The 17,008-nt window shown below is 35.0% G+C and overlaps 3 protein-coding genes across 6 annotated transcripts in view; 1 reads left to right on the top strand and 2 right to left on the bottom strand.

The window, feature by feature from the left end:
• Positions 1 to 1,501: 1,501 nt before the first annotated feature.
• NitFhit (ntrilase and fragile histidine triad fusion protein NitFhit) lies at positions 1,502 to 6,857 on the bottom strand. Its single transcript, XM_018453577.1, has 7 exons — positions 6,756 to 6,857; positions 6,248 to 6,389; positions 6,010 to 6,165; positions 5,706 to 5,909; positions 4,941 to 5,153; positions 4,675 to 4,853; positions 1,502 to 2,282 (listed from the first exon to the last, which is right to left on the bottom strand). Exons 1-6 carry the CDS (start codon positions 6,803 to 6,805, stop codon positions 4,686 to 4,688), a joined length of 933 nt encoding a protein of 310 aa, XP_018309079.1. The 5' UTR covers positions 6,806 to 6,857; the 3' UTR covers positions 1,502 to 2,282; positions 4,675 to 4,685.
• Positions 6,858 to 7,290: 433 nt separating this feature from the next.
• Positions 7,291 to 9,328, top strand: COX7B (Cytochrome c oxidase subunit 7B). The gene is made up of 3 exons (XM_018453526.1): positions 7,291 to 7,464; positions 8,186 to 8,352; positions 9,123 to 9,328. The coding sequence occupies exons 1-3, from the start codon at positions 7,416 to 7,418 to the stop codon at positions 9,186 to 9,188; spliced, it is 282 nt and encodes a 93-aa protein (XP_018309028.1). The 5' UTR covers positions 7,291 to 7,415; the 3' UTR covers positions 9,189 to 9,328.
• Positions 9,329 to 11,190: 1,862 nt separating this feature from the next.
• Positions 11,191 to 17,008, bottom strand: part of Sec3 (exocyst complex component Sec3) — a 9,938-nt gene continuing 4,120 nt past the window's right edge. For 2 of the 4 annotated variants that reach the window (XM_018453594.1, XM_018453597.1), the window contains 7 exons: positions 15,786 to 16,026; positions 13,829 to 14,046; positions 13,573 to 13,763; positions 12,283 to 12,650; positions 12,051 to 12,196; positions 11,785 to 11,979; positions 11,191 to 11,632 (listed from right to left, as the gene is read on the bottom strand). In XM_018453594.1, coding sequence (XP_018309096.1) covers positions 11,480 to 11,632; positions 11,785 to 11,979; positions 12,051 to 12,196; positions 12,283 to 12,650; positions 13,573 to 13,763; positions 13,829 to 14,046; positions 15,786 to 16,026 — 1,512 coding nt within the window. In that variant the 3' untranslated portion in view covers positions 11,191 to 11,479. The remainder of the gene's footprint in view (positions 11,633 to 11,784; positions 11,980 to 12,050; positions 12,197 to 12,282; positions 12,651 to 13,572; positions 13,764 to 13,828; positions 14,047 to 15,785; positions 16,027 to 17,008) is intronic. The other 2 variants (XM_018453595.1, XM_018453596.1) reach the window with 2 other exon arrangements.

The following is a 17,008-nucleotide window of genomic DNA, read 5'->3' as shown; positions in this document are numbered from 1 at the left end:
GACCGGTATTCATAGTCGATTCTTATTTCAAGACCGTCTTAAGTAACGTCTTAAGACACTAATGCGGCCCTCTGATTGGTTCGTGACACCTCAAGGCTGAACTTACGACGATCTTGAATATAAGATCTGACTATGAATACCGGCCTACAAGTTACCACTATTATGCGGAGTCTACAATAAAAGTCGTAGCAGTTGTAAGGTCTTAAGTCGTAGAAAATTGACCAATCACAGTCGAATATGAGAAGAATAATCAACTGTGATTGGTCAATTTTCTACGACTTAAGACCTTACGACCGCTACGACTTTTATTGTAGACCCCGCATTAGTGTATCTCGTACATTAAATTCAATTTCAGTAAAATTATTAAACATCACTGCGCATGCTCTGACGCTCGACGCTTGACGCTGCCATGTAAAGGCACCTGAAGGGTGCCGTCACATGCGGCGTAAAGCTGGTTCTACAATACATTAGTTGCATCGCAGTGTCGCAAACGTTGCGGTCCAATCAACGTCAGGCTAGCTCGACTCTGATTGGACTGCAACGCTTGCGACGTTGCGATGTGACTAATGTAGAACCAGCTTAACCTGCGTAAAGCTGGTTCTACATTAGTCGCATCGCAGCGTCCCCAAGTGTTGCGGTCCAATCGAGTTAGATTGAAGCCTGATTTATAATGGTCGTAACCGTTAACTTATGCCGGCGCCGGTAAAGTTCAACCATAGGATTGCAATGCTTCCATTCATATTAATACGGCAAGTTAATACGAACGAAAGCATTGAAATCCTATGGTTGAACTTTACCGGCACCGGCATAAGTTAACGGTTAGGGCTATTATAAATCAGGCTTTACATAGCGCGGAAACACGGAAACGCGCAACCAGTAATCGGTAAAACGTGGAATCATAATAGCGGATCGCTTCTGATTGGTTACGCGTTTCCGCGCTCATGTAATGGCACCCTAAGCGTAATTTACGCCGACTAATCATTTTGTTTCACTTGAACATCAATTTCTGCCTAGTTACTTTATGCTTTTTATGCTATATTGTCGTTACACCAAACACATTGCCAGTATATTTATACATATGAAAGATGGCAGTCTTACGTCTTACTGCTTACTGGGGTGCGTTCAGAATGGTCGCGTTCAGCAGACTCAACTGTTGTGGAGCGGATCCATGTGTGCTCGCTGCTATTGGTGTATTCTTTTAGATCATCCAATAGCAGCGAGAAATCACCGATCCGCTCCGCAACAGTTGAGTCTTCTGAACGCGACTAATGAAAATTTTTCATTCGGTCAAGGGTGTCCATGGATAATGTGACGTCACACGCTTGGACATTTTCATCCAGAACGAACAGTTTTACTATCTGTATGTACCAAGTAAGTCAGCATAACGCAAGTGGCCGAATTTATACAAATTTGTGATTAATATAATGGCATCATTTAATTGTTCAGATTATTATTATTTATTATTATTATTTTTATATTATTGATATTAATTCAGATTATTACAGGAAAGCCCTCTATTATGAGATAAGCGCTTAATATGAGATAGCGGTGTTTCTGCTAAACTAATAAACGCTATATATCTATTGGTTCCACCATGAATTTATTGCTCTTGGATTGAAAACTATTTAGTAGAAAATTCAATATTAGATCATGCCTGTAGTCGTAAAAAAAGATTTTATAATTTGGATGTTTTCAAGTTTCATAGAGATGAGCCTTTAAACCTTGTTTATTATTTAATAAGTAAATATTTGGCAACAAATTCTTCATGTAGTGATAGAGTAAGGTCGTACTAATATAAAAATGCAGGATATGTTGAATTGCTTAATTACAGAAGCCCTTTTTATACTGCCGAAAATTTGCTCAGGATTGACGGTCTTTAATAGTATCTCGTCGGTGGTCACACCAGTTTAACTATGGGGTTGCGCACAATAACAGGAATAAGGAATTAGTAATAAGGAATAATGATTTCAACCTATCAGAAACCATGTATTCCGATGTAATCGATTTCTGATAGGTTAAAATCGTTATTCTTTATCCCTAATTCGTTATTCCTTCTATTGTGCGTAGAGCCTATATAAAAAGTCTGTTCGCGTCGCAAGCTCCAACATGCTCCTAGCCGCTGTAGAGTCCTATATATGAGAGACATTCATCCCCACTACCACCTCTAGCATATGTTTAGCACCGTCATATTTAACCCACTCCAGTAGTTGATCATTTCCATCAAACTTCATAATGGAGTTGTAAACACACTCCGTCAGGACGGGGGTTAAGTAGTTTAACAACTAAAACACAAAAAGAAAAAACAATATAAATCAAATTTTATAACAATAAACAGTTTTTGACAGGTTGAAATTGTGTAATTTCTATCGCTATCGCTCACATTGTGTCTGGTGCTTTACGCAAGAGTCTGTGCTGCGGCCATTATACTAGGGCTGCGTTTGATTTGCACGCTCACACGCTGTAAGCGCTCATGCTTATAAGCGCTGTTTTTTGGTGTTCAATTTGGTTTGTCAGTGCTCACATTAAATAAGTGAAGTCGTTCAATTTGGCTATTATAAACGTTAAGCTTAGACATGTAATTGATAATTGATCATAAGTGATTCGCTTCTTATATACTGAAAATAAAAATTTACGAAATTTTAATAAATATTTGTTTAAAATAGTATCAATGAGATATTTGCCAATAGCGAATAAAAATTTATTCAATAAAAAGTAATACTTTGATTTAAGTATTATTTCTTAAAATAAATATTTATTTACTGCAAGCAAATGTCCCATTAGTACTATTTAAACAAATATTACAATTTTGTAAACTTTTTTCAATGTAACCTTTTTTGTCTTATAACCTCTTGTTTCCTTCTACCAAAGGTGCATTCATGTCGTGGTACTTCATCGGGAGTTAAAGATATTATGAGTATATTCCCAATCTGTGCATTTTCTAAATCAACTAGAACTTTATCTGAATTGATGTTATCTTTGTATGAGTAAATTCTTTTTCCTATTTTCTTAAAGAAAATTTAAGTATCCAATTCCTTGTTGGTGAACAAAGTCCTTTTTTTATTAGCACAAAATTGGAAAACGTTTGTAGACGTCGTATACAAGTATATTACGAAAGCATTAAAATATACACGCAATCCGACACATTTGTTAAATATTTCTCTAATCATGAAAAAACATGCATAGATCTAACCTATTAAGGTTAGGATCGAACATTACTCACGTTTATTTTGGCCAATAAGCGCTTATTTGCGCTCACGCTTTTGCTACCCTACCTCGATGAAATAGGCTGCGGTCCACTTGCTTCTTTCAAATGCTCTGAACGCTACGCTCTAAACGCTACGCTCTAAACGCTACGCTCTAAACGCTACGCTCCGATTGGTCCATTACTGTCCCGAATGCTACAATTGCTACGTGACGCTCCAGCCAACCCACCTCCCGAGGTGAGGTAGTTGGAGCGAAGTGGGAGAGAAAACGATGACGTATTGGCTGCGTTCAGCAGACTCAACAGTTTTGCAACCGTTTTATGATTGTCTGCTGAGATAGGACCATTCTTCTAGATCTAAAAGTATGATTCAATTAGCGCGAAGGAAACTTCCAACAGTTGCAAAACAAACGTTCTGCTGAACGCAGCCATTGATGCCGTAATCAGGGTTGCTGGGAGCGTTCCGAAGCATCAAATGGACCAGTCATGTTAGTGCTACAAATGCTCCGTAGCGTTTGAAGCGCTAAGTGGACCGCAGCCATAAGCATTTGTGAGCACGAATATGACGTCACGGATGATATCATGAACGCATCTCTGAGCGCTTACACCGCCAAAGCGAACAACATGAACAATGCTTATAAGCGCTTAGAGCGTGTAAGCGTTGCAAACCGAATGCAGCCTAGGTGTATCCAGAAGCACAACCGGTCACTGGCTACGTTTATACCGTATGCTTAGTCCGCGGCCTATACAATAGATGTCCTTGTTTATCCTGTAAGTTAAACAAAGACATCTATCGTATAGGTCGCGGACTAAGCGTACGGTGTAAACGTAGCCACTGAACGCTCAGTCAGCCCTTGTTCCTATTTGGTCTATATTTTTAGATCTTATGGAATATGCCAATCAGATGCAAGAGCTCCCTGAGCGCTAATGGCTGCGTTCAGCAGACTCAACAGTTTTGCAACCGTTTTATGATTGTCTGCTGAGATAGGACCATTCTTCTAGATCTAAAAATATGATCCAATTAGCGCGAAGGAAACTTCCAACAGTTGCAAAATAAACGTTCTGCTGACCGCAGCCAATCATAAAACGGTTGCAAAACTGTTGAGTCTGCTGAATGCAGTCAATATCCGTAATAGTCAGGCCTTATATTTAAGGCTTCCTTAAATTTATCTTCAAACGCTCTACGAATTATTTCATTGACTACTGAGCATCTATAAAAGATAAATTTAAGGAAGCCTTAAGTACAAGGTCTGACTATACAGGTATTAGTGAGCGGTCGTGCTTCTGGATGTACCCACTGTGACACAACCATAATTAGGCATTGAAAAGAGAGAAGACAAAGATGCCGAGTGCAAAAAGTGCGAGTAATGCGAACAGGCCTAATATGCAAGTGAACTACTCCTCTGAAATAGTAGTGCTGAGTGAACAGGAGTCTTAATTACAATAATTATGATAATTATTTACTGATTAACCTTTAACCGTGTTAAGTGGACTTTCGACATTCCATTCTTGAGTATATATCAGTACGGCGGTGTTCCTCGCACGGCATATTTTTCCTAATTTTTTCCAGTAGTGCAAGATCAATTTCTCCCATAGCTATACCCGTTTTATCTGCACATTGTGCTACAATAGCACCCCAAGGATCCACAATCTGAAAATGAACGGATTCTGCTTTTAATTATAGTGAACAATTTTTTAATCTTATTGAGAAAAAATAACTATATACACAATTATTTACCATGGCATGACCCCAGCTCACTCTTTTTTTGTTGTGCGCGCCAGTTTGTGCTGCAGCTATGACATAACACTGATTTTCTATGGCTCGTGCTCGCAGCATCACTTCCCAGTGTGCAGCGCCAGTTTCATATGTGAATGCTGATGGATACGTGAGAATCTGCGCTCCCATATTCCGCAATGTTAGCGATAACTCAGGAAATCGCATGTCGTAACACTATCATTGTTAAGGTGTGTTTTGCCATATATTTATAATTTATATACAAGGGTTCGATTGTATATCTTGAAATGAGATGAAAATTACGAAAGTGAACAAATTCACTAGAATACTTATATTGGTTGCGTTCAGCAGAGAAAATTAATCAGTTAGCGCTTAAGTGATTCTTTAATACGATTAATTCTTTCCTTTAGTACTTCGCTAAATTTAAGTGTAGGAACCAATCGTATTAAAGAATCACTAAGCGCTGATTAATTTTCTCTGCTTAACGCAACCAATTTCATTGGTCAACATCTAGTGAATTTACTTACTTTTGTAATTTTCATCCTATTTCAAGATGCACAATCAACCCCAGGGTGTCTCATTTTAATCAACCATCTTCCAACATTTTCTTTGTTTTTAGCTTTACAAAAAATGTTTCAAACAAAAAGTTCTGACTTAATAGGGGCATGATAAAATTATTTGAAAAAAATCAATTTTTTAAGACCATATGAAAGTTATTGTCATTTTTAAAAATGAGATGACATGACTGTTAATTTTAATTAAGGATACAATACTAAGCGCGAGCTTGCCGATTGGTGTGGGTACAGGTGGCACAATTTCAATTCCTTTATGCACATAGTCCGATTCCATCAGGCGTACTCCGGTATCCTTATTATCCATGTCAAACAAGTGTAACTTTCTATATGCAGCAATTAGTTCCCCTTCATTATTTATTAATATATGCGTATTGTAAATCTTTTCCACGTTATCTGACTGAAATGATGAATGTCTTTATTATATCATTGAAGAAATAATTATTTTGTCTTTTATATATTTAAGTGAATTAATGTAAAATAGAAATTAAAATATTTACAGCTTCGTGAATTCCACCTAAGGATAACCAGATATTATTCTTAATAGCAATCTCTTTATAAGACGTCACTGTAAGTCCAGTCAAAGGTTCAGCCATGGTGACAATATCCTTTTTATTATCTGCCAAATAATCGCAAGCTTCAGGAAAAAATGCTATCTGCAAAATATATAAATTAGAAGAATAAAATTATTGTTATACAATTTAGGATATAAAAAACTATTTGTTGTAAAGTACATACTGTGGCTGATCTGCGTTTGGCCTCAGCTGTTAATTCGCTCACAACCTCCAGATTTTTCATTTTGTCAGCTATTGATCGCATTTGGCATACTGCAATTAGTGGATGTATCATTGTGTTGATGTAACGTTTCGTCGATTGTATGCTAAAATGCAATAACTTAGTTATCTTATAAACATAATAGATGCATTCAAAACAACCGCTCAATGAGCGGATCTTGTCCTCAGTTGTTCTGAATGTACCCAATAACAAATAAAAATAATTTTAATATAACGAAAAGAGCAATTTTTTTTTAGTGATAAATAGTTTGCGAACAAACGAATAAAATGAACGAATCTTTTACGTGAAATAGATGACTAGTTCACAATTCTTAAACGAAGCATGTCATATTGAACTACTTTATCGACAAGCGACAACTGCCAAACTACAAGTTCCTGGCGAACATAAGTAAACACGCGGTGAAAATGTCATCCAACTTTTTTTATTTTGTACAATATCTAAACATAAGTACTTTTTTTTAAATAAAAATAGTTGGTTGCGCACTTTTTTGCAACAATTCATCGTCAAAAGGCTAGATCATGAAGAATGGAGACCAGCGCCCCAGTGATTACGATCAGCAGACTCAACCATGGTGAAAAGAATATAAAGTGAAAGGACTACCGCTTGAGTGCCTACCCATGCAGCAGAAGAGCGTATGCCTAAAGGTGCATTCACATTCAAGCGTCAATCAGCGGAAGCAGCAACCAATCAGCTGGGCGATACGGGAATTGGTGTAAAAAATATTTTTTACTCTACTGTAAAAATAGCTTCGTTGATTGGTTGCTGTTTCCGCCGCTTCATGCTAGACGCTAACATGTGAATGCACCTTAATTCACACTGGACGCAGCAAATGTCAAAAGCAGCGGAGCGGCAACCATCGAGGCGATATTTTTTACACCACTGTAAATATCACCTCACTGATTGGTTGCTGCTCCGCTGCTTGATGCTTGACGCTTGCATGTGAATGCACCTTTACTGCTGCTAGCAAAGCAACTCTGTTCTCTTCATCTCTTGTCGACCATTGTCAACTCAACAATCATTATCTCTTAGTTGATTTGTCAGCGACATTTCATCTGCTGTGTCAAACTGCATAGATTTCTTGTGACTGCGAGGGCAAGTTAATTACATCGAAATGCTTAATCACGTGTTGCGACCGATCACTCGTAACTTTATCAGAAGCGGTGAGATTTTCCTTATTTTAGAGCCATTCGTGCTAATCAGCTCTATATCTTACATAATGTCCGCTATTATGTATGAATGTTGCTAAATGTTATTCCGTGTAAACTCGTGGTAATAATAAATAATATAAAAATCCTTTGCGCTCGTCCCTCTCTGTAATGATAAATTCTTTAATTAATATTTTCTGTCAATTACTTTAGACTTGTGAATTTAAGAAAGTAATTAATTGTGAATTATAAGGAAATGCTATTGTAAAATAAAATTACAAACTCGTGTAATTTATCAAAAAATATATTCTTTACCCTAACATTAGACTTTATGGTTTCTGATTTTCCGTGATATAACTTCGACTTAATGTAATATCGTCAGAATATTTAACACTAGCATTTTGTCTAAAGCAAGAATTGTTTCAAATTGATATAAGAAACTTTTTATTTGAATTAAGATTGTCATTAGGTCTGTTGCGTTGCACTTTTTGCAATCAGCATCTTTGCTTCCTCTCTTTTTAATGCCTAAATATATCTATCATTTTATGTTCAAAAATTTTGGAGGATTTCAAGCAACACGAACAGACCTAATATCGGAATTGAAAAATTATATTAAATTAAAATTGGAATTATCTTTGCAAAAATATATAAATCAGAAATAATCTATAAATGCATGTAAGTTGAAAGAGTAAGAGAGATAATATTTCATCTGAACATATAATTTTTCATTGTAAAGGCAGTCGTTCCTCCAGTTCAAAAGCCATGGATGATATTAAATTGGCAACAGTAAATGACATACCTGGATCATGTGGACCATGGAAAACACATTATGACGCAAGACAGAAAGTTTACAATGCTCAATTAATTGCTGGTGTTGGTATACTAATTAGTACCATAGCTTACGTATGTATCAAATTTATGTTACCTCGGATAATGTTAACTGTATCAGATTATAAAATCTTATTCTTGTAATATATTAGATGTGTGTTTGAATAAGTTTCCGCCTTTTTCTAAGAGACGTCGTCAGTACGTCATGAGTACTATATGCATAGAATTCCAGTGGCAACTGTTGTATTTGAGAGTACTATACATAAGCTTTCATATTTAGTATATGACATTTGATGGACGTGCAAACAACATTATTGTCATTGCATTGAAAACGTTAATTTTTTTGCCAAGCAAACAGCATTTGTGGGAAGTTTTACTGCATTTAGTTTATTGTCAAGAAAAATGCAGCTGAAAGTTATCGTTTGCTTGTGTATGTAAGCATGCTCCATCCAAAAGAGTGATTTCAACGCTTTAGAAGTGATTTTGATAAAAGATAAAGAACGTGAAGGTGCACTGAAAAATTGAAAGATGAACAACTGGAAGCATTACTTGATGAAGATCCATGTCAAACGCTGAAAGAATTGTTAGAGGCATTAAATGTCAATTAATCAACTGTTAGCAAATGTTGAAAAGCAAAATTTCATTTAAAAAATGGCTGAAACTTATTCAAAAAAACATCTAATGTATCTCTTGATATATTACCTATGATAGAATTTTATATTTCTGTGTTATATGTATTAAATTTTATATTTTGTTGTATATTATAAGTTAGATGGATCATATCATTTATGTGTGTATGTATGTGTGTGTGTATATATATATAAAATCCTGCATTTTATTTTCAGATAAAAATATCAGGCGTTATCTTCTTTAACTTTAGCCCACCAGAGGAACCAATTGAAAACAAATAAACATTCAAAATATAAAATTAGAGAAAAATAGATATGAAAGCAATCTGGCCATACTGCTGAGAATGTTATGTACTTTATTGTGCGAATGTAACACGCAATAACTTGTACTGTCCTCAATAAACAGTTTATATTTATAACTATATATATATATATTCAGGAAGTGATCTATTTCATGAAAATGTCTTACCAAAAACTGATACAATCTCATAAAAAGTGAAAGGCATATATTAAAATAAACCGCTTTTTATTATGTTGATTGTTATACAATTTTTCGTGATAAAAAATTATAACATCATATGAGGAGACTTCTAAAATGCATTGTGTTCAAAATTTCATTTTTTTAATTAAAGAGATGGCATAGTGTTCAGTGTTGAGAGACTCATATTTTAAGCTACTCTACGATGTTCTGAAAGCATTTCTACCAGGGTTTGAAAAAAACCCTGTGGAAAAATGTGTAAAGCCCAAGACAATGCAAGGGAATAGCGATAGCGATAGGAATAACACGATTTCAGCCTATCAGAAACTGTGTATTCCGATATATCCGATTTCTGGTAGGTTGAAATCATGCTATTCCTATCGCTATCGTTTATTCCCTGAATTCCCTCGTATTGTATCTTGGGCTTAACCTATCAATCAAGTGGAACCAAGATGGCGGATGACAAACCTACATATCTAATGCCTTTAGTATTAGCATCTTAAGACCAGGGTTGGGTAAGTTAACTTTTTTTTTTAACTAAATTAAGTTAAACAGCTTTGAAAATTTAACTTCATTAAAATACAACAAGTTAATCCATAATGAAATTAATTGAACTAAAAGTTAAGTTAATAAAAAAAGTAATTGAAAAGTTAAAAGTTAAATTTGATTCGAACGGACAACCAAAAAAAAGAAAAAGAAAAAGTTTGACCATTTTATATAATTTTTTGTATTTTTCCGTTAAATTCCGAGTCTCGACATCGTCGATTCATATCGACATGAGTGTTCGTATTAATGATGGATAATAATTTTGGCATATTTGCAGTATGCACTTCGTAAACGATTTTTCGGTTACTTTCACGAAAGAGTGGCTCACTCATGCCTAGCGCCCAATTACTGGGGTATTGTGACTGAGAACTGTGTAAATGTCTGGAAATATTTTCTGTCGCGTTAATTTCGAGTTTTGAATACGTTTTATTTGCGGAAACAATAAACAGCACAAAATATTAAAGCTGTTGTAATCCGTTATGATTCAGAGCGCGCTCGAGCGCACTAGAATTCATGTATAATAACATTTTCACGAACGCATATCTTACGCACAGCGGAAAACAGTACATAGTATAAATTGGCCGAAAATGCTTTGGATTTCGACAGTTCACTTTGAATGCGCAGTTAACTTAGAGTTTTGCAATTCGGATCCCAGTTACTCTTCACTATGGATCGATTATTTTACTGTCAAGAAGTGAACGGTGCCCATTTTGAACAGTTATTGCAATAAATGCAATACATATTCAAGGTAAAAACAAATAAAATTTTTCAAACTTTGACATTGAATAACTCCCAAACGGGTCAATGTATCAACCTCTGCATTGAAACAAAAACTTTCTTTTTTTTATGCCCTTTCAAATGATATGCTACAATAGGGAGTCTTTCATTTGAAATTTTTAAGTTGGGCCACCTGGGGCACCCCTTTGGGGGGTGCTCTCCCAGACCCTCTTAAAAGAGTAACCTTTCAAAATGATCGAACACATATTTCGTGATTTTTCATAATTTTGAACCGTTTCCAAAATATAGGGATGGTAATAGACTTTATAGACACCCTGTATGTATGCACGCACGCACGCAGCTATATTACAACTATATAAATTTATAATTATTATTAAGGATGCATCGGATATCCGGGAAATATCAGGTATCCGGTTGAAATTTTTATATTGATTGCTTGCGCCATTAGTGCAGAATTTTATTCTTTTTAGTTGAATTTCTTGTACAGTTCATTTCTCTTTCCTCTTTTTATTTTCACGTTGGAAAGATAAACAAAATTATTATCGCTGCTCTTTTTTTGGAAGCCATGTTCCAGATATCCGGGGAAATATCCGGCATGATATCCAGAGAAGTATCGGGTATCCGGCCGGTATACTGGATATCCGACCAAATATCGTACATCTGAAAATAATGTGATGCCGAATATCCGATAATTTTAAGATCCAGTGCATCCCTAATTATTATATCAATAAATATTAGAATTCATAATGTGTTATATAGTGTGTAATAATAGTTAAACAGATTAATAATGAAGTGAAAATTACATTTTGATTTAATGAGATCGCGCTATTTCCGAGAAAAATTCTAAAATATTCTGTATGGTAAACTCGAGTGTTACATTGCTGTCTGGATAACAGCGTTGTATTAGTTCTTCAATGTTCCTATATTGCGCAATAAATTCATTTTGCATCTCGCGCCAAACAACCTGGAAATTAAGAATTTAGAAGTATATAGAAAGTAGATAAAGACGAGAAAATAATTTTCATGCTTTTAAGGACTGTTTGATGTTTATAAGGACTTGCAATTATCGTTAAATCATCGAAAGTGTAATACTCATCTCTCACATATTCTACTTACTTGTAACAAATTCTCCTCTTCACATAGATGCTTCTCAACTTTTCGATACAAATTCTCCAGACCTTTCTTAACTTCTCTCGCCGGATATTCCTTCACTACGCGTCGCAACTCTTGCTTGCTAAAGGCCATTTGATAACTGACTTCAGATTCTTTCACACCGGCGCCTACCTTGGCTTGTACGCCTTCGAAAAAAAGCTGAAAAATAAACATTCCTAAATAATATTCTTATAATTATAAAGGTATTGTATTTTTAAATGGCAATTTACATTAAGTTTTTCAAGAGGTCGTCCAAAATACTGCGTAACATAAGCGCGAAGTGCATCTTGATATTTTTGCTTGGCTTCCTTCCGCTCGTGGTCCAAAATCGAAATTTTTAGTTGTGAGAGGAGATCATAGAGATGATGAAAATTTTCTAAAAATAAGACATATTATATGTAATAATTATTAATAATTGAAATTAGATAAGTAATTTTATTATGCACTATACTTTCTAATTACCCATTTTTATGACTTCCTGAGGTGTCTTGTGATGTTCTCGACTGTGAATAACAATAGCCTCGAACATAGTGCTTACAAGCTTCGTGTACCATTTCTCAAGATCAACCTTTCTATCAGAGTTGCGGAAAATCTTCTCCGCGGTTCTCGCAAATGGTCCGAAGTTCTCTATATATGGTAATATACCACATTTGTGTCGACGATTAACTTTTGTATCACACAATATGGACTGTAATTGCGCTTGCATGAATTTGTCAAACGCTCGTTTTACGTGGATCAGAGAGGATGCAAATGTCATCGATAAAAACGAGCCGGTATCTTGAGCGGACATGACGTGCTGTGATAAACGCACTAATACGTACATGCACCAACTGTAAATAGTATACACACAAGTGCATAAAAACACACACATACGTACATATACATATATATATAAAACATATACATATATATATGTATATATAAACAAGAGTATATTAAAGAAATTATAATAATTGAAACTCGCTTATTAAAAACTCTGGATAATCTTAAATGCAGAAGTCCAGGGTTGCCACAGAAAACGAATTTTGAAATTCCTTACTTTTCAAGATTTCCTAAATCATATAGTGGAGAATTTTTCATCATCATCTCAGTCCTATTGCTCGTGGCCGAGCATGGTGACCTCTCTCATATGCCTGTGGTGTGCACGCTGGTTGTACACAGTCATATGGGACCTACAGTTTAACGTCGATTCGGAACGACCAAATTTTTATTAGAGAAGTGCTCTTGGCAAAGATACTCTCGGTGGTTTGCCATTGTCTTCGAGAGGAGATACGAGCGTATGAAAATATTTATGGTTCTGCCGGGAATCGAATCCGGGATCTCTAGCATAGCAGACCAGTGCGCTGTCTGCTCTGCCACGCTAGTTCTCAAAATTTTTCATGGCCAATATGAAATATATAATTTTAAATTTTATTAAGTGAAAATGAACTGAGAAATGTTCAATACAAAAAGTGAATTTTGTCATGTTAGTACCATTATATTAGTGTCTAATATTATTTTTGTGTAAATTTTAGCAATTTCTAGTTCAAGCAAACTGTGCACCGATTATTTGACAGTCTTGTAATACAGTCTTAGACTGAAGTAGGAGTAATATTACAAATTAAATAGAGCAATTTAATTAATATACTGAAATTTCAGATTCTTTTATATTTTTCATATCTTTTCCAGGTTTTCCCTGACTAATTTACATTTTCATAACTTTTCCAGATCTGTGGCAACCTTGGAAGTCATTGTTTTCAAAGACCAACTCACAAGCTGTCGATTTTATCCAGGAAACCGATAAAGTTGTTCAATTCTGTTTCCAATGATGGGAATATCGCGGCCATAGTCGCACGAACATCTTCGTTTACCTGACGCTCTAGTCGTTTGCTTGCCGTCGAAGTTACTGATCCAGGACTTGCTGCACCGTTGTTAAGGTTCTCTACTTCTTCCATCTCGCTACTCTGCACAAAGCAACAGACATTCATAGTCATAAGAAATTATAATAAAAATTTACCAATGTACTTACTTTGGAAGGCGAGAGAACAGAATCCAATTGAAGAAATGAGACACAAAAGCCTTGTTCGGCGAGACATACTGGTTGCATCTGCGAAAGTACACAATTGAGGACTGAATCTAAAAGATTTCCTTCGTCCATCGGAGTCCACATTTCACCACTCAGCAAACAGATAGGCGCCGGATTAAGCAAATCTTCACCCTTTTGACCACTAGACCTCGATGTATTTACTTAAAACGTACCTCTTTATTAATATATAATTTACGAGAATTATACAGGGTGGCTTTTAATTAATAACGTAAAGTGTTATAAGCTAATAACTCTAAAAATATTTGTCCTATCAAAAAGTTGTTCATGAGAAAGTTTCATATATTCGAGAGGCCTTTCTAACTACGTAAACAAAATTCCACCCCCGTCTCCTTTTGAAGAGGGAGGGGGGGATTAATTCAAAGTTTCAAAGGGGCCCCCTGTAAAATGTTACATATTTGGATTTTACGGGGAAAAACAAGTAAACTTTGTTTGAAATATTTCTTTGGAAAACGCTCCTATCAAAAGTTATGAACATTTAAACTTTTAGCCATTTTATTCATGATTGAACTCCATTGACACAAAGTTGTGTTCACGATACAATGAAAACGAAAATGACCTTGATGTTAACAAAAAGAAACATAAATACACACATTTATCGGGAAACGTAAATACAGATCTACTATGTATTTAGTTTTGAGCTAGTTTTCATGCTATCAAGTTCGAAAATCATGGCTCATTTTGACATGGAAGTTAATATGTTGTTAGTTCTGGGAGAATGTGAGAAAAATTACCGACGTGCAGCGCAATTATTTTTAGAACGTTATAATATTAAAAAATCGCATATGGCATTTCTTAAAATAAAAAATTTAAAAAATTAAACTAAAATTAAAAAAAAATAGAAAAACTATGAGTCTTATTTAATTTATCATTAATTTCAATGCACTCTACATTAAAGTTTAAATGTGTATAACTTTTGATAGGAGCATTTTCCAAAGAAATGCTTCAAACAAAGTTTACTTGTTCTTCCCCGTAGAATCCAAATATGTAACATTTTACAGGGGGTCCCATTTGAAACTTTGAATTAATCCCCCCCTCCCTCTTCAAGAGGAGACGGGAGTGGAATTTTGTTTACGTAGTTAGAAAGGTCCCTCGAATATATGAAACTTTCTCATGAACAACTTTTTGATAGGACAAATATTTTTAGAGTTATTAACTTGTAACACTTTACGAGAGCCACCCTGTACAGAAGAGTGTAAAATATGTAATTATAATCTATTAAGCATAGGTGTAGTCAAGTCCTGGTGGGGCCTGCCGGTGCCAGGATACTTTCCATAATTATTTAAAACTAATTTTTTATGTTTGTGTAATAAGACGATAAGAAGAAAAAGAAATATTAGATGTTTTCGCTGTTAAGAGAATGCTAGTGACCAAATTGTCGGGATTTTGCAGATCGATATAAATCTCCGAATTTACTGAACGGAATAAAAAATCTTTTTACAGAATTAAAGTAGACGCAAAATTTGGGAGTGCTGCAATTTTATAAGTTTTTTTAAAGTTTTTTAAATAAAAGTACGGTTTCAAGAATACTTCAATGTTATGGGGCATGAAAGGGGTTCAGGGAAACAAAAAAGTCTTATAAAATTTTGAGACATTCGCTGTAGTTTTCAAATAAAAAAATAAAACTTCTAAGCCAATGTGCGGTGACGCGCGGCGCGAATCCTATGAAACGTGATTGCATTTTTCTCTTTTTTTTTACTCGTTCGTTCCACATGTTACAGATTGATGTTTTGAAAATCTGGTAAACCTGTGTTCGAAGCACCGCCAGGGTACTTTTATTTTTAGGACTACACCACTGCTATTAAGGCTTTTAAATGCTCATCATTTCATTTATCATTTATTTATTAATTGAAATTCTACTGCAGAAAATCTATTACTCTACCTTGCAGACGTTTGCTAATGAGCTTATTTTTAGCTTCCTCGAAAAAACGCTTTAGATCTCTCTTGTACAATTTGCTCATAGTATCAGTATAGACTTTAGTTAACTGTACAAAGGCTTTATTGTCTAATGCTCTTAACAACTGCATCAATTCAGTATAAGGTACGAGTTCATGATGAATTCCTTGATGAGTCGGTAATATTAAATCCGTCATGGAAGTAGACGTATCTCCAATATCGTTACCCTAAAATTTAAAAATTAGAAATTGACAAAAATATTCTTATTATGATTTTATACCGGGTGTTTCAGATCACCCATAATACCACCCTTTTATCTTCGCAGGATAAGGTTCAATCGAAAAAGTGTTCAGGCAAAAGTTGTAGGGTTTCGAAAGATCTATTTCCTGGTGCTTTGAGTTTGACCTTGGGTGGCGTCGCCGAGGTCAGATCGAGGTCACGTCGATTTTTTTAAATGGAACATCTTATTTCTGATTCCAGAATCTAATAGCCGATGTCGAGAGCTTTCCAAAACACTATAATAAAGTTATTTTTTATTGAGTACTTTTCGAGTTAGAAGACTCGAAAGTTACAGTACCGTCGGCATTACACAAGGTATCCGACCGACGGCTAAAACCTCTTGAATGTTGTTCAGGATCATGTCCTGGATAACATTTGTCAAGATCAAAACCATTAATGATTGTATCTCTTATTTTCATTTTTACGTAAAAATGAATTTTTAGTGTAAAAATGAAAATAAGAGGAATAATCTCTTGGGTAGTGTTAATGCCGGAGATATCGTAACCCTTATAACTCAAAAAGTACTCAATGAAAATGAACTTAATTATAGTGTTTTGAAAAGCTCTCGAGATAAGCTACGAGAATATGCAATAAAAAGTGAGGCTTTCTATTTAATAAAATCGACGTGACCATGACCCGACCTTGGCAATGCCACCCAAGATCAAACCCTACAACTTTTGTCTGAACACTTTTTCGATTGGACCTTATCCTGTGAAGATAAAAGGGTGAGACGGGTGGTCTGAAACACCCGATATATATATTTTCTTAAATCATATTATATATATTTATAAATTTTTCTAATTTTTTAATATATGTATATATATGTATTTTGTTATATATTGGGTTGAAGGAAAAGTTCTGCGGTATTTTGGTAGTTCAAAATTATATATACAATATCTTCGTTAAAAATGATCAAAATTGAAATTTAAA

The sequence above is a fragment of the Mycetomoellerius zeteki genome, unplaced genomic scaffold (genome assembly GCF_001594055.1).
Source record: "Mycetomoellerius zeteki isolate Tzet28-1 unplaced genomic scaffold, Tzet1.0 scaffold39, whole genome shotgun sequence".
Lineage (NCBI taxonomy): Eukaryota > Metazoa > Arthropoda > Insecta > Hymenoptera > Formicidae > Mycetomoellerius > Mycetomoellerius zeteki.
Note: the sequence above shows the minus strand (reverse complement) of the source record. Positions and strands in the feature narration are given on the sequence as shown.

What these genes read in the sequence shown, in the direction of transcription:
- COX7B (XM_018453526.1), top strand. Translation starts at nt 7,416, where the DNA reads ATGCTTAATCACGTGTTGCGACCGATCACTCGTAACTTTATCAGAAGC. An exon ending in TCGTAACTTTATCAGAAGCG is followed by an intron (nt 7,465 to 8,185) that starts GTGAGATTTTCC and finishes TTCATTGTAAAG; the next exon opens with GCAGTCGTTCCTCCAGTTCA. An exon ending in TAATTAGTACCATAGCTTAC is followed by an intron (nt 8,353 to 9,122) that starts GTATGTATCAAA and finishes TTTTATTTTCAG; the next exon opens with ATAAAAATATCAGGCGTTAT.
- NitFhit (XM_018453577.1), bottom strand. Translation starts at nt 6,805, where the DNA reads ATGAATTGTTGCAAAAAAGTGCGCAACCAACTATTTTTATTTAAAAAA. An exon ending in CTATTTTTATTTAAAAAAAA is followed by an intron (nt 6,390 to 6,755) that starts GTACTTATGTTT and finishes ATTGCATTTTAG; the next exon opens with CATACAATCGACGAAACGTT. An exon ending in GCAAGCTCGCGCTTAGTATT is followed by an intron (nt 5,154 to 5,705) that starts GTATCCTTAATT and finishes TAACAATGATAG; the next exon opens with TGTTACGACATGCGATTTCC.